This window comes from Salmo salar, chromosome 02 (genome assembly GCF_965601325.2).
Source record: "Salmo salar chromosome 02, fSalSal1, whole genome shotgun sequence".
In the NCBI taxonomy this organism is placed as follows: Eukaryota; Metazoa; Chordata; class Actinopteri; order Salmoniformes; family Salmonidae; genus Salmo; species Salmo salar.
Window position 1 is genome coordinate 56,156,048 of NC_138292.1, and position 16,200 is coordinate 56,172,247.

At 43.9% G+C, this 16,200-nt stretch overlaps 1 protein-coding gene across 1 annotated transcript in view; it reads left to right on the top strand.

Moving 5' to 3' along the window:
• The first annotated feature begins 3,311 nt into the window (after positions 1-3,311).
• LOC106588199 (alpha-1,6-mannosylglycoprotein 6-beta-N-acetylglucosaminyltransferase B) overlaps positions 3,312-16,200 on the top strand; it is a 170,158-nt gene continuing 157,269 nt past the window's right edge. The window contains exons 1-2 of the mRNA XM_082965092.1: positions 3,312-3,975; positions 10,762-10,874. Of these exons, the coding sequence (XP_082821218.1) occupies positions 3,908-3,975; positions 10,762-10,874 (181 nt within the window). The 5' untranslated portion in view covers positions 3,312-3,907. The remainder of the gene's footprint in view (positions 3,976-10,761; positions 10,875-16,200) is intronic.

Genomic DNA, 16,200 nt, shown 5'->3' on the forward strand with positions numbered 1-16,200 from the left:
TAGAGAATTGAAATGGCTTCTTTCTCTCTGTTACTGATGCTGGCACCATACCCCCTCCTGTCTCTGTCTACCTACTGTTACAGTCCGTTGGTATGGTATATGGATGACACCAGTCACGCTGATTTCACAATGTCATACATCCCTCATGTATAACACTCGGACAAGGACCAGGGCTTTATACACTCGTGCACAGTCTGCGGCTATAATGATGGTTTCCATTGTGCGTTGAGTACCAGAATGAGTGGGACATTGACTGTAGTTTGATTACTGCAACATCCATAAACTACAAGTGATGCTGACAGCAGGTACTGAACATTGGGTTAGATCCACTATGGTGCAGAACTGTACATGGAGCAAGTTTAGCCATAACACTACGTGCCTCAGTAAACCGCCAACGGTGTTAAGGGTTATTTGTGCCCACTGTGAGGAGTGGAGCCCCGTGCCACTGCAGAGCAAATGAGTGTATGTCTGTGACAGAATGATCTTTAGACTGCATTGATCTCTTTTCTCGTTGATGGAGTGTGTGTGTGTGTGTGTGTGTGTGTGTGTGTGTGTGTGTGTGTGTGTGTGTGTGTGTGTGTGTGTGTGTGTGTGTGTGTGTGTGTGTGTGTGTGTGTGTGTGTGTGTGTGAAAAGAATTTGCAGGGGACATGGAAAGAATAGAATATAATTATATTGTGTTATCCATTTGTGACAGGCTGGAAGCAACACATGCTCAGCCACAGGAGGCTGTTGCCCAATATGGAAAGTGAATTCCCTTCCTGTGCATTTCGGTAGAGAGTGTAAAATCTTGTGAATTAGGGAAACCTGTTATTATGATTTTACACTCTCTACCGAAACGCAAAGGAATTCACAATAGTGTTTTCTTCACAACAGACTGAGAACCGACCAAGACAGAGAGTCCCTGAACCAGTGATACTGTACCTTCATTTGGAGGGCCAATACGCTGCCTGTCAGTCAAAATGACACATCAGTGTCTCTCTCTCATGCACGACTGGGCTGGAGATTTCTATTTTCTGTCATCTCCATTTGGGCCCCTACAGATCTGCTCTCACACTGACTCGCTCTGTGCTGATTTTTGCTCCACCGCACCAGTGATTCAGAGAGCTGGGAAGTGTGATGGGACTTGTGATGTGTCTGAATATGATTTTCTCTCCTTTTAGGTGTTTTTTTTTTATACCTCGGCCCATTCTGGGCCCACGGGTAATGTGCAGAGTAGTCTTATAGCTTATTGTGTGTCGGATTCAATTCTGATAATAGTTTCACATTCAGCGATTTGAGCAGCTTAATGATTTACTTTATCTTCCGTAGATGAAATGCCACAAATTCAGTTTCAGTTTGCAGGTTTATAGTTAATCAAATCACTAACTTCTTACCTTAATAGAGGACAACTCAGTGTGTTCTGGATGCATGTATAAACACCTTTACTAATGAAGCAACATTGTAGTATAGTATAAGGGAATGTCGTTATTACGAAGCGAATCCATGTTCACCGTTCAACAAGTGACCGCTGGGTGTCACTGTTGCATCCAAATCGATGTAGAGTTGGTTGCTGTCCTTGGTCCTGAAATAGACACCGACAGCTAAACTCAGCAAAAAAAGAAACGCCCCTTTTCAGGACCCTGTCTTTCAAACTTTCAAAGATAATTCGTAAAAATCCAAATAACTTCACAAATCTTCATTGTAAAGGGTTTAAACACTGTTTCCCATGCTTGTTCAATGAACCATAAACAAATAATGAACATGCACATGTGGAACGGTCGTTAAGACACTAACAGCTTACAGACGGTAGGCAATTAAGGTCACAGTTATGAAAACTTAGTACACTAAAGAGGCTTTTCTACTGACTCTGAAAAACACCAAAAGAAAGATGCCCAGGGCCCCTGCTCATCTGTGTGAATGCGCCTTAGGCATGCTGCAAGGAGACATGAGGACTGCAGATGTGGCCAGGGCAGTAAATTGCAATGTCCGTACTGTGAGAAGCCTAAGACAGCGCTACAGGGAGACAGGACGGACAGCTGATCATCCTCGCAGTGGCAGACCACGTGTAACAACACCTGCACAGGATCGTTACATCCAAATATTTACACCTGCGGGACAGGTACAGGATGGCAACAACAACTGCCTGAGTTACACCAGGAATGCACAATCCCTCCATCAGTGCTCAGACTGTCCGCAATAGGCTGAGAGAGGCTGGACTGAGGGCTTGTAGGCCTGGTGTAAGGCAGGTCCTCACCAGACATCACCGGCAACAACGTCGCCTATGGGCAGAAACCCACCGTCGCTGGACCAGACAGGACTGGCAAAAAGCGCTCTTCACTGACGAGCCGCGGTTTTGTCTCACCAGGGAGGATAGTTGGATTCGCGTTTATCGTCGAAGGAATGAGCGTTACACCGAGGCCTGTACTCTGGAGCGGGATTGATTTGGAGGTGGAGGGTCCGTCATGGTCTGGGGCGATCATCATCGGACTGAGCTTGTTGTCATTGCAGGCAATCTCAATGCTGTGCGTTACAGGGAAGACATCCTCCTCCCTCATGTGGTACCCTTCCTGCAGGCTCATCCTGACATGACCCTCCAGCATGACAATGTCACCAGTCATACTGCTCGTTCTGTGTGTGATTTCCTGCAAGACAGGAACGTCAGTTTTCTGCCATGTGTGGAAACATCTCACAGCAAGAACTGGCAAATCTGGTGCAGTCCATGAGGAGGAGATGCACTGCAGTACTTAATGCAGCTGGTGGCCACACCAGATACTGAGTGTTACTTTTGATTTTGACCCCCCTTTTGTTCAGGGACACATTATTCAATTTCTGTTAGTCACATGTCTGTGGAACTTGTTCAGTTTATGTCTCAGTTGTTGAATTTTGTTATGTTCATACAAATATATCCACATGTTAGGTTTGCTGAAAAGTGAGAGGACGTTTCTTTTTTTGTTGAGTTTATAATGGAGAGGGTGAATATCTCCGCCGCTGGATGGGCTATCAGCGTGGCATTCCTTTGAAGAGACATTGGAATATGAGTAGCTTACAAAAATATTTGTTTTAAATAGCTACCGGACAAATAGTTTTTACAATATGCAATATTATAAAATGACCAATGATAATGCATGGCACAGTAACTAAATGATCTATTTTGCACAAGGGTTATCTATGTCAGCAAAACTTTAATTAATATAAATGTCACTGGTGGCTAAATGTGGCTTGAAAACACCGTAGATGGCGCTATAACGAAATGCGTGCGCAAGGTAGCAGCCTAACTAACAAACGCACTGCAATTTCTCAACCCTCCCGCGCCAGACACCCAAAAACACTCATGGCAAAAGGAGATTGAGTAGAGCCCCCAAAGCATACGAGAGGACAAGCGCTCTAACGCGCATTAGTTCGTTGCTTTCTTCAGAGAAGAAAGGCACCCAATAGACTTCGTTCTCCGAGAGTCCATAGTACATATTGGGGACAGGGATTTTTGAGACCAAGTTGCATGGAAATCAACTGATTCGGTCTATATTTTCTTCCACATCTGCTGTGAGGAATGCTACTCTAATACGCGACAAACGGGACCATACTATATCGTTCCAGTTATCTGGACAACCTGCAACGATCAAATAGAGATTATTTATCTAATTTGCAAAGTGACATAATGAAATCCAAATCGTAGGATAAAAACAGATTTCCCTCAAATTTCAAAAAGTCACAACTCTGGTTCAAGCTACTGTTCGTGGATTCAATTAAACGAAAACTCATGGATACAATCTTACATTTGACTATTTTCTCGGAGTATTAACAGTGGTCTGTCGCACGTTGAAGCCCTAAAACGCAAGCGGCATGCAGCAGTTTCAGCACCCAGTCGAGTCCCAGGTTGCGAGGTTAACGATGTCGGGGGTCGCTTGTTTGGTTGAGTGTTTTGGGAAATGATTACAGGCAACATCGACGGTAAAATAATGGTTAGAAGATGGCTTGTGACGTTCAAACCGTTCAGGTAAGAGACAAAGAATGTGTGGCTTAATATTTCCACTCTAGGCTTTTGGTATTCTTTTATAAACACCCGGCACATGTGTTACAAATGAATAGAATGTAATGGAATAGCACATTTATTTTTAAAAGCACAGCCTATAATTGCTATTTAATTTACAGGTTATTTTTCATTTGACCTAATCAATGACGATAAGGAATGTATTGAATGACCAGCATGTCTATAGACTACACCTAATCCCGGACCATCATTTATATTGCAATAAACGGATAAACTGGCAGCAGTACGTGTGCCTGCATGGGTGTTTTCATCCACCATCCTGCATGAGCGTCAGTGTGTTTGGTAATCTGTGACGGACCAGCTGTTTTTTTTCTCTCCTCTAACAGAGAAACGAGATTAAGTTAGAGATTACATTCTCGTGTTCACAGCTGGATCCGTATGTCAACAGTAAATAAGTAAAGCGCATTATCAACCAAGCGAGCTAACGAGCGGTGATGAGATGTTTATAACCCCAAGCTTCATTAGCATGTCACCATATTCCCTATATAGTGGACTAGTTTTGACCAGGGCCTACACACAATACCCCATCATGTCAAAGTTGAATAATGTTTTTCGATACGCCTAGTCACTACAAAGATACAAGCGTCTTTCATAACTCTGTTGCCGTAGAAAGGAAATAAACCGTTCAGGGATTTCACCATGAAGCCAATGGTGACTTTAAAAGAGATACAGAGTTCATGGCTGTGATATGACTGAGGATGGATCAATAACATTGTAGTTACTCCACAATACTAACCTAATTAACAGAGTGGAAAGAATGCATGCTGTTTACAACAAGGCACTGAAGTAACACTGCAAACATTTGGCAAAGCAATTCACTTTATTTCCTGAAAACTAAGTGTTATGTTTGGGGCAAATCCAATACAACACATTAATGAGTACCACTCTCCATGTTTTCAAGCATAGTGGTGGCTGCATAATATTATGGGTATGCTTGTAGTGGTTAAGAACTGGGGAGTTTCTCAGGATAAAAATGGAACGGAGCTAAGCACAGGTAAAATCCTAGAGGAAAACCCAGTTCAGTCTGCTTTCCACCGGGCACTGGGAGATGAATTTATTTTTCAGCAGGACAATAACCTAGAACGCAAGGCTAAATCTATACTGAACTGGTTAAAAAGAAGACAGTGAATGTTCCTGAGTGGCCGAGTTACAGATTAGACTTACATCTACTTGAAAATATATGGCAAAACCTGAAAACTGTTATCTAGAAATGATCAACAACCAATTTGACAGAGCTTGAAGAATTCTGAAAAGGATAATGGGCAAATGTTGCACAATCCAGGTGTGGAAAGCTCTTAGAGATTTACCCAGAAAGACACAGCTGTAATCACTGACAAAGATGCTTCTACAAAGCATTGACCGAGAGGTGTGAATACTTATGTAAATGAGCCATTTCTGAATCTAATTTGCATAAATGTAAAAAAATATGTTTTCACTTTGTCATTATGGAGTATTGTGTGTAGATAAAGTATATTTAATCAATTTTGAATTCAAGCTGTAACACAACAAAATGTGGAATAAGTCAAGGGGTATGAATACTTTCTGAAAGCACTGTAGCTATGAAGGGCGATTTTATACACGTTAACCATTGGAAGAACAAGTCAATCTGTCACGGTCTGCTGGACCCCTGTAGTGCATCTGGATTTTCTCCATTGTCTCAGCCTGTCCCCCAAGGGGTTAACATTGATATAAATTCTCCATTCTGTAAAAAAAATATCAATTTTTATAAGCCCCTATAATTTTCTCTGGTTCAAAGGCATTGACCTCAAATCATAGTGTGCAGATTTGAGGTCCAATCAGGCTGCGTTTAGATAAGGCAGCCCAATTCTGTTCTTTTTTTTTCTCACTAAATTGGTCTTTTGACCAATCAGATCAGCTCTGAAAAAGATCTGATGTGAAAAGATTCAAAGTTAGGGACAGATCGAGATTTACTGGGGGGGGGGGGCTGTTCCAACTCAAGGTGTCACAAAAAAAATGCACCCCCCCTCCCCAAAGTTCCAAATGATCCTCACATGACCCTCCCCTTGTACTGTAAGTCAAATGAACAAACTCCCCCCTCATAGAATGAACTCAAAATGAATGTTTATGACCACAAATAACAATAACTATAGCGACCCTGTGTTTATAAACGTGGATATCGACTTTGCCAATTCAGCATGCTTTTGTGGCACTGTCGATGCCACGCAGGGCTACTGGCCAGAAGGTTGAGGGTTCGCTGACCACCACAGACAAGCTCACTCTCCCTGCCTGTCTCAGACTACGGTCAGAGCCGGCTGCAGACAATGATCAGCTCGAGGGCAATCAGATGTTCAACATTTATAATTATATAAAATATATGCAACTCATTTTCCACCAACAGGTTTTTTGTGCCAATGCACCACACAACCAATAAACAAAGCGTATCCCGACTTCGGCGCTTCAATATCACTTCAACACCACACTAAATAAACTATGTCAATATCAACAAACAGGAAATACATCCCTCCCTACCTTGTAGGCTTACCCAGAATAGAAGGCTTGGCTTGACAATCTCCAAATGTCATTCAAATTTGTATTGTTTTGAAAACAGATTTCTCTTTCCATTCAACAATTTGCCACTCCACAGTTTGGATTGATTTATTTTATTTGTCATTTAAAAAAATACATATATACAGAAAGATTTTGAGATTGCAAAGTAAAGTCGGGGACTTATTTCCATTGTGGTCCCTATTTTTTTACATAAATACATAGACAATTACAGAGATACATATACAATTACACAGATACAGACACATTACATAGATACAGACACATTACAGAGATAGAGACAACATAATGCTCAACCTCCAGATGACTATGAGGGGGGAGTTTAAGTACAATTCTTGCAAGCTTGTTTGGCTGGTAGCTTATTCTTTAGATGTTTGGGGCTGTTGGTGAATCAGGCATAATCAAAGTGACACTGGACTAGCGCACTTGACAGAGTCTTTAGGGTCTCTATAGCTAGGTTTCCATCCAATTGGCAACGGATTTCCATGTGAATATTCTCAAATCTTGGTGCCGGAAAACATGACGGAAGATTTTAATTGACCAGACATTTGAGACATTTTATGGACATCCATATGCATTCAGACTCAACCTGGCGCAGCCAGCACTGTCAATAAATGAGGGATGTTGGCCAAATGAGCCACATTTGGGGGCCTTAAGGAGTGGCCCCTTTTTTCAATTTTTCGCCTAAAACGACATACCCAAATCTAACTGCCTGTAGCTCAGGACCTGAAGCAAGGATATGCATGTTATTGATACCATTTGAAAGGAAACACTTTGAAGTTTGTGGAAATGTTAAATTGATGTAGGAGAATATAACACATTAGATCTGGTAAAAGATAATACAAAGAAAAAAACATGGGTTTTTTTTGTACCATCATCTTTGAAATGCAAGAGAAAGGCCATAATGAATTATTCTAGCTCAGGCACAATTTAGACTTTGGGCACTAGATGGCAGAGGTGCATGTGCAAAGTTTTAGACTGATCCAATGTACTATTGCATATCTATTCAAAATGTTGTATCAAGACTGCCCAAATGTGCCTAATTAGTTTATTCATACATTTTCAAGTTCATAATTGTGCACTCTTCTCAAACAATAGCATGGTATTATTTCACTGTAATAGCTACTGTAAATTGGACTATGCAGTTAGATTAACAAGAATTTAAGCTTTCTGTCCATATCAGATATGTTTATGTCCTGGGATTTTTTTTGTTTCTTACAACCTCATGCTAATCACATTAGCCTACGTTAGCTCAACCGTCCCGAGGACGGGACACCGATCCTGTAGAGGATAACAAATTACAAAACCACTTTTCCTTGTGTTTTGATATGTGGGATATGAAAACTTTAGGGTCATTTTTCAATTTTCGATCCGAATATTTTGTATAGAGATAAGCATTATATTGTTTGACTATAGGATTAACTCTGGTAGGCCCGTCATAGTCTTCCTCACCTCAAGTTCCACTGTCGGAGTCAGTTGGAGCGCCGGGGCGCAATGCCTTCATATCACAGGCCTGTAGTAGCTAAAGCTTAATAATAGCCACACCATACCTTCACGAGGTTTGGTCTCTAAACTTTATTAGTGTAAGTAAAGCTATTGTTTATAGGGAAAATCCGAGCAGAAGAGCGAATAAACCAGGGAAAAAAGTCAACTACCCTCAAAAGACCAATTAGTGGTAAAAATATCAGAATTGGTCTGCCTGTGTGAACTAGCCTACATTCAAAACAAATCATTAAAAAATCATTATACAGAGGGCAATCCTAATTGTCCCATTAACTTCAGTATCAATGAGCGTACGCGGAAGACTGCAGAAAAAAACAGCCTACCGAATTATTAGAAAAAACATTCCGCTGAGCACCGAACAACCCAGCCGCGGGTTCCGCGGGTTCACGTTAATCAACATGGGTGGCGAGATCTGATAAGCGCCGGTACGTGGGACAAGCCAATTAGGAGATAGCGGATCTGTGGGTCTGATCCAATTACCCGACCCAAGCATTTACTCTAAGTGTTTTAATTAGAGAGGAGTCAGGCAGGCCCTGTGTCTAATCCTCCTTTATTATCACCCCTCTATCACCCTCAGGTCCTCTATCACCCTCATGGTGGGGATTTTGAAATAGGGATAGACGATAAGGGAGGAAAGGTGGAAACGATCGCTCTGAGACGGGACCGGGGCGCAGCGCTTTGACACGCATGCACTCCGAAGCACACATAATTGAAAAGAACACCGCATCTCTATGCAGAAGCATTAGGGACACGTACGCACGCCCATGCAAAGCATATGCATACACACACACACACACACATGCACACACATACACGTAGACACACGTTACACACACAAACACACACACACACACACTCCATATGGCCTTGTTCAGGATTATAGAGCCCGAAGAAGCCCAAAGGTCACAGGGAGAAGTTTGGGAAATGAGGGATTAGAAAGAGAACGTTGACTTTAGCCTTTTGCCTTTTCCGTTTAATCAGCTCCTGTTCCCTCTGAGTTTGACTGCGTCCACATAGTCTTACGTGGCTGTCCTTATCCCCTTATTTCCCTTAGTTTACTCACTGAGCCGAACAAAATGAATTGGTAGAAGTAGTATGGTCGGAATGATTTGGTATCAAATACATCAAACACATGGTTTCCAGGTGTTTGATGCCATTCCATTTGCTCCGCTCCTACCATTATTATGAGCCTCTCTCCCCTCAGCAGCCTCCACTGTTAACTGCTGTACCTATCTATGGTCAGTGGCCCAAAGGAAAAGTCTATGACTTTATGAAATAGCTTTGTGAGCAGATGGTCATAGCCAGGTAAATAATCCCAATCCCAGTTAGGAGTACTGGACGATAATCCAAGATACACTCTGCTGTAATCAAACCTTCCTCCATCCCCCCTCGCCAGATAAAAAATCTGTTACAGGATTCGGCTCTGTGCTCCCCCAGACAGAGATTGAATCATCCAGACGTACTGCACAGTATGCTGGAGCAGATGGATGTAATATTTCACAATGTTCCAGTTTCCTGGCGGAAAAAAAGATAGCTACGTCTGTAATGAATGTCTCCATGCTGTTACTTCTAGATAGGCTAATATTTGTATGGTTTCCCTACCTCAGGTTCTTATCCTGTCATTATGCTCTCTGTCTAAATCAGGGGTTCCTAAACCTTTTCGCTCAGGCCCCCCCCTTCCAGCATTGGGGAACATCCCAAGCCCCCCCGTCTATTTCTATATGCACCTGCACTTTTCATGACACAAACTGTTCATAACCCTCTTGTTGGCGGAGAGAACATTTTGCAGGTTTTAAAGCTAATTTCCTGTACACATTTTTTCATGGGGTGAAGAGAAAATATAACTCATTTTTCTACAATTCTGTATATCTTGCCATGTCTAATGTGCAGTCATGTGATATTTGAGTGACTCGAACATTACAAAAAAATCTATGGGCTAAAAAAAACAGCAAAAAACATTAACTGACATGGGCTAGTTGATCTGGACAATTCTGACAAGTTATAAATAGCTCTCTAATGTATGCGATGACTGACATGGCAAGAGAGAAAACAGATGATGCAATACCCAATTTGAAAATTGTACCTTTTGCAAAATTCTACAAATACAACTTTCAAGAGTAAGTTGAAAGCCGGACTGAGTCGTCGTCGAAGCGTGGGTAATGTATACTCCTCCCCTCCCCTCTCCTCACTGTCAGAGACCGTTCTAGAATTATCCAGCAGCAGTCGTTTAGCCCCGTGGGGAATGAAGGAGGAAGCCTCCTCTTTATCTCTGGTGTGCATGACACAATACATCAATTATAGGCATTTTGGAAGGAGCTGTTTGTCCCTAATTGGGAAACCTGAGGATGCCTGGATGGGGTGCGAGTTAGCAGGGGGATGGAGATGGGAACTAAAATGGCCCCTGAAATGTTGACTTTAATTTCCTCAGCTGGGCCGGTCTAATTGCCTGCGTTTCCTAATTTATGTTCTTTACTGTGCTGCTGTACTTTATCTGTTTTCTGACTGTTCCTTTCTTCTCTTCCTCCCTTCGTCCTATCTCTTCATACTTCTCTCCTCTCTTCTCGTCAACAATCTTTCACTTTCCTCCCTCCCGCACTCTTTCATCACTTCTCTCCTGCTGTCGCTTCTTCTCCTACCTCTTCTCGTCCATGCCTTCTCTCTCCTCTCCCTCTCTCTTCTCTTCCCTCCCGTCCCTCCATCCAGGATATTCGTGGTGGGGATCGGCTTCTTCAGCCTGTGTTTTCTAATGACCTCCCTGGGGGGCCAGTTCTCAGCCAAGAGGCTTGGGGACTCCCCCTTCACCATCCGGACAGAAGGTAGAGAAAATACACTATTTGTGTGTGTGAGTGCCTGTGGGTCGCTGGCCCTATCTAAGTAGAGCTGTGGGAGTTTGTCTACTGGGGGTTGTCTAGTCAGAGGGAGCTGTGGGTGGGGTGTTACAGTAGGTCACACAGAAACACCATTACTCCTACCCTGTGACACTGCACAGAAAAGAGACATATCCTTGTATGAGTGCAGTATACTGCATCGCTTCTAAGGGAGCATTGGTCTGCATACACACTGCAGCAGCATCGAAGGCAGACTCACTCTGTCTGGTTTGAGTCCATCAACACTTACTGTATGTACAGTAACCCTGGAGAATCATCAGGAGTCTGGTAAGAGTCTTCTGAAGGCTGTTGTGAGAGGCTGAGTCTCTGAAGGCTGTGTACTGCCGCTTAATATCTCACCACAGAAATGTCATTATTACATTGGCCGACTGCAGACGTCACATGACCTCGACTGAGGCCTCAGGCCAATGACGGGACGGGAAAGTGCTGTGTCTAATCCCCCCACGTCTCCTACTCTACGAGGTGTGAACTGTGAAGTCAGGGATGGGTCCTCTCTGGCGAGCAGCTGTCCCTGCCTCTGCCTGAGTAAAAAATAAGAGGCGATTTAGGTCCTTTAGCCGAGGATGAACAACTCATAAGGGAGGATAATCTGATCTAAAGCCCTTCTAACTCTGAGAGAGGATGTTGTAGGGTTGAGGTGTGTGTGTGTGTGTGTGTGTGTGTGTGTGTGTGTGTGTGTGTGTGTGTGTGTGTGTGTGTGTGTGTGTGTGTGTGTGTGTGTGTGTGTGTGTGTGTGTGTGTGTGAAGCACACTTGATTAATTAACCACTCATGCGCTGTTGCCTGGGGTGACATCTGGACTGAGCTCATTAAGAGCTGCCGAGGGTCCAACCTAGAAGTTTACCACAGGAGTTTGTGTGTGTGTTTGTGTGCGTGCGTGTGAAAACCCTGTCGGTGTGTGTGTGTGTGTCAGATGAATTGGCAGAAAATGAATGGGGCGACAGCAGCAATGTGGGACCAGATTTAGAAGAGAGAGATGGAGAGCTGGTTCCATCTGCTCTCTCTAAGTCAGCCCTGGAAACAAGTGGCCCTTTAATTCTGCCGGCGAGCACCACCTGCAGAACCACTGGTCTAGCTAAGACACACACACACACACACACACACACACACACACACACACACACACACACACACACACACACACACACACACACACACACACACACACACACGCGCGCACTCACTTTGTGTCAGTGGTCTCTATAATGTTATTTTTGTTGAAGGACCTCAAAGTTTATTTTGGACTGAGTACACTTCCATCCTCAGCTTTGGTGTCGAGAGAATAGTGCCTTGTTACTGCTCATCCTGAGGGGATTCAAGGTGACAGAAAAACGCTAGTCCAAAACATCGGAGCTTCCAAATCTTCCTACAAAAACACCATTACAGAGTGTGACTAGCATTAGTCTGTCACCTTGAATCCCCTCAGGAAGAGCGGTAACAAGGCGCTATTCTCTCGACACCAGAGCTGAGGATGGAAGTGTACTCAGTCCAAAATAAGCTACATAATAAGTACATAGAGAAACCTAGAGTATATCCTCATTGATGTTGATAGTCCATTGTTGTACACAGACATTTACCCACTCAAACGACAGGTGGAGAATTTGTGTTTCGGGGAGCTTTGTTACCAGAGCTAGCAGTACTGATGCCAGATGTTCTCAATGGGAGGGTATTAGTAGAATTCTTATTCCCTTGTTACAGCGACAGGGTCTCCTCTTCTCCTCTCGCTTCCATGGATTATCAGCCTTCACTGTGGGCCTTGCCTCACTGGGCTGTGCTGAAATCCGCTCTCTCCGCTCTCTCTCCAGCCCTGCGTGTTAGACACACTGAGTCAACCAGCCCTGCGTGTTACAGACACACTGAGTCAACCAGCCCTGCGTGTTACAGACACACTGAGTCAGCCAGCCCTGCGTGTTACAGACACACTGAGTCAACCAGCCCTGCGTGTTACAGACACACTGAGTCAACCAGCCCTGCGTGTTACAGACACACTGAGCCAATCAGCCCTGCGTGTTACAGACACACTGAGTCAACCAGCCCTGCGTGTTACAGACACACTGAGTCAACCAGCCCTGCGTGTTACAGACACACTGAGTCAGCCAGCCCTGCGTGTTACATACACACTGAGTCAACCAGCCCTGCGTGTTACAGACACACTGAGTCAACCAGCCCTGCGTGTTACAGACACACTGAGTCAGCCAGCCCTGCGTGTTACAGACACACTGAGTCAACCAGCCCTGCGTGTTACAGACACACTGAGTCAACCAGCCCTGCGTGTTACAGACACACTGAGTCAGCCAGCCCTGCGTGTTACATACAGAGAAAAGAATGAGGAAACGAGTGAATGGAGGAGGGATAGAGAATGGAGGAGGGATAGAGAATGGAGGAGGGATAGAGAATGGAGGAGGGATAGAGAATGGAGGAATTACTGTAGACTGTTAGAGGGATGAATTGAGAGGAAGTTTGGTGTAATTAAGAGATCTGCATTTAAAATAAGTTTCTACAAGAACCAGAAAAGAGAGGATGGACTGCATAAAGAAAAGGGAGTAATTAGATGCAAATGACAGAGAGAAAGGAGGAAGAAGAAAGGAATTTAACATGAATTTAAGTAAGATACTGTTTGGAGACGACTGGATCAAAGGCAGTTTCCATTTCTGCCCTGCAGTTTACAGTGATAACAAGGCGACAGTCTCTTATGCCCCGAACCGCAATGTTTCACTTTCAGTGCTATATTTGTCTTAGAGCTAGCTTACTCAGTGTGTATTGTCTCCCTAGTGGGACAAAGAGCTACAACCCTCCTCCCTGAGTTCCTGTTTGCATCCCAAATTGCACCCTATTCCCTAATTAGTGCACTACTTTTGTCCAGGGCATATGTGACTCTGGTCAAAAGTAGTGGACTATATAGGGAATAGGGTGCCGTCTGGGAGGCAGACTCTGTCTCGACAGATTAATGTAATAGCTCCCTATGTGGCTAAGGAGATGGAGCGGGTCCCAGTACCAGCCATAACAAGAGCCGTTTAACTAAAGAGTCTGCTGAGAACAGCACACTGTGGAATATCATTGCTCAGTATCATTGTAATGATAGCACGCTGTATCATTGTTATGATAGGGCTTAGAGCAATTGACTTGTCATGTGGGACAAGGGGATGAGACATATTGTGTAGCTGACCAATAGATGGGGAGATCATTGTCAATGGAGATGTGAAAAGGTGCTGCTTTAACATGTGAAGACTGTGAGGAAGGATGCTGTAGTCCATTATCAGTAACCATTATCATCGGTCGGCCACATTGCACAAAGACAGTTGGAAGGCCACGAAAGCGGTGCTCTGCCATTTCAGAATACAGTTGTGATAAAGACATGTATAGAAGCTCTAGCCTATTATCAGGAACTATAGTCCTCGTTAGTACACTAGAAAAGTGAGGCCATACATGTTGTTTATCAGTGCGATCGCCTTACCCCCCCCCCCCCCCCAGTGCCTTTCCTCATCAGCGTGTGTTGAGCAAATCTTGCATGACAATCTCGTGCTATTGCCTCCACAGGAAGTACAATGATGAGGGGAGAGCAGCATCAGGAGCACTTCCTGCTTTGCTTCAGGCCAGTTTAGCTTGCATGGAGTGTACGGTACATGCCTGTATATATTTGCAGGTGAATTGTAAGAAGGTAGATTGGATAGAGACTCTGGGGGCATTTGTAATGTTATGTTTGTAATGTGCAGATCCACAGGCTACATAGTATGTGTCTGATTGCACCATGTAATATAGATAATGAAGATAAGACTAGATTTCTTCCATACTCTGCAGATGTCTGCATCCTGTGAGCTGTTACTAACCGGTTCGGTGGACAATTGTGATGTGCCAAGAGCAAAATATTCTGCACTTCAGTTGAGCACTTCTGTCTCGACATGTACACCAATTCCTCGCTGTATAACTACAGTAAACCTATTGCCTCTCTTTGCAATCACCAGCTTGCCAACATTTGCCCCCAATCTGTTTCCCTGAAACCGCAGCCCAGCCATAGTGCCAGAAGGTGCATATTAATGGAAAAAATATATCCTCTCTCAACAGGCCTATACTCCTGTGGCATAAGCACTGTTCCCGTCTCGTTCTTAATGAGGAATTTCCATGCAAAACCTTATCTCATATTCGTTCCGTACTAGCAAGGTGACTGCAACACTATAGCCGCCTCAATTACCTTGTCAACTGCACGACGCGCATCCGGCTTTGTCCATAGGTTTCTAGCTCATTGCTTCTCCCCCGACTGACTCCCTCTCCTCTTCTTCCCTCTCTTCTCTCCCTCCCCCTCTTTCCCTCGGAGATGAATACATTAATCAATTGCCTGGAGTGAGACTGAATGCTAATTGTGAGGCAAACAGCTACATCTGCTAGCACTGCTGAGGTATTCATTATGACTTTTTTCCCTTTCTTATCTTTCTTTCTTTCTTTCACTATGCTGTCGGTGTCGAAGATTGTTCACCGCGGGCCCTCGCAGCTGGAAGAATGCTCCCTGCCTTTGTTTGAAAGTGACAGTAATGATCGCTCTGAGGCGAGAGGAATTCATTTATTTGACACGGAAAAAAGGAGAAAAAAAAGAATGAAAACTAGCCTTTGAACCAGGCCCCGCTATCTTAAAAGCAGCGTAGCCGGCTCCCAAAACAAAGGAAGCTCTAAGTTTCAGGGGTTAGAATGTGCCCACTCAGTGAGAGGCCGTGTCAAACACAACCCTCTCATTTAGGCTCTGCAACCGCTCGCTGTTTTGCCGAACTCTCCCAATTAAAGTAGATACAGGGAATGCTGCTGCTAACGCTAGGTTATGCTAAACTGACCAAGACGCACATCCAACAACACATAACACTTCACATAAATCTGCCCATAAACAATGACAATTTCTCTCAACCAGTGGCATATGGGCTATTTAGGTGAGCTCTGATGCCGCCCCGTGATAAGCAGTGCTCATTTTGTCAAATGCAGGGGTGCAAAATATTTATCTTGTCCATTCCCAGCGCGCATCTCCAGAGTGCTGTTGGAGAGACGCACCGCTGCAGCGCTCCACCAAAATGATCTAGCATAAATCATGTAGCCTATAGCCTGCAGTAGAAAGATCACTTCAAATAGCCTAACCCCATGGGCCCAAAAAATAAACCATTTTCTTCGATGTGAGTATGACATGTGGCTACTGGTGTTGTGGAGTTTCACCCCGTCTGGGCTAAATTGTCATGATAATCAGTGATTTCAAGTTTCTATTCTATTTTTAACAAGCT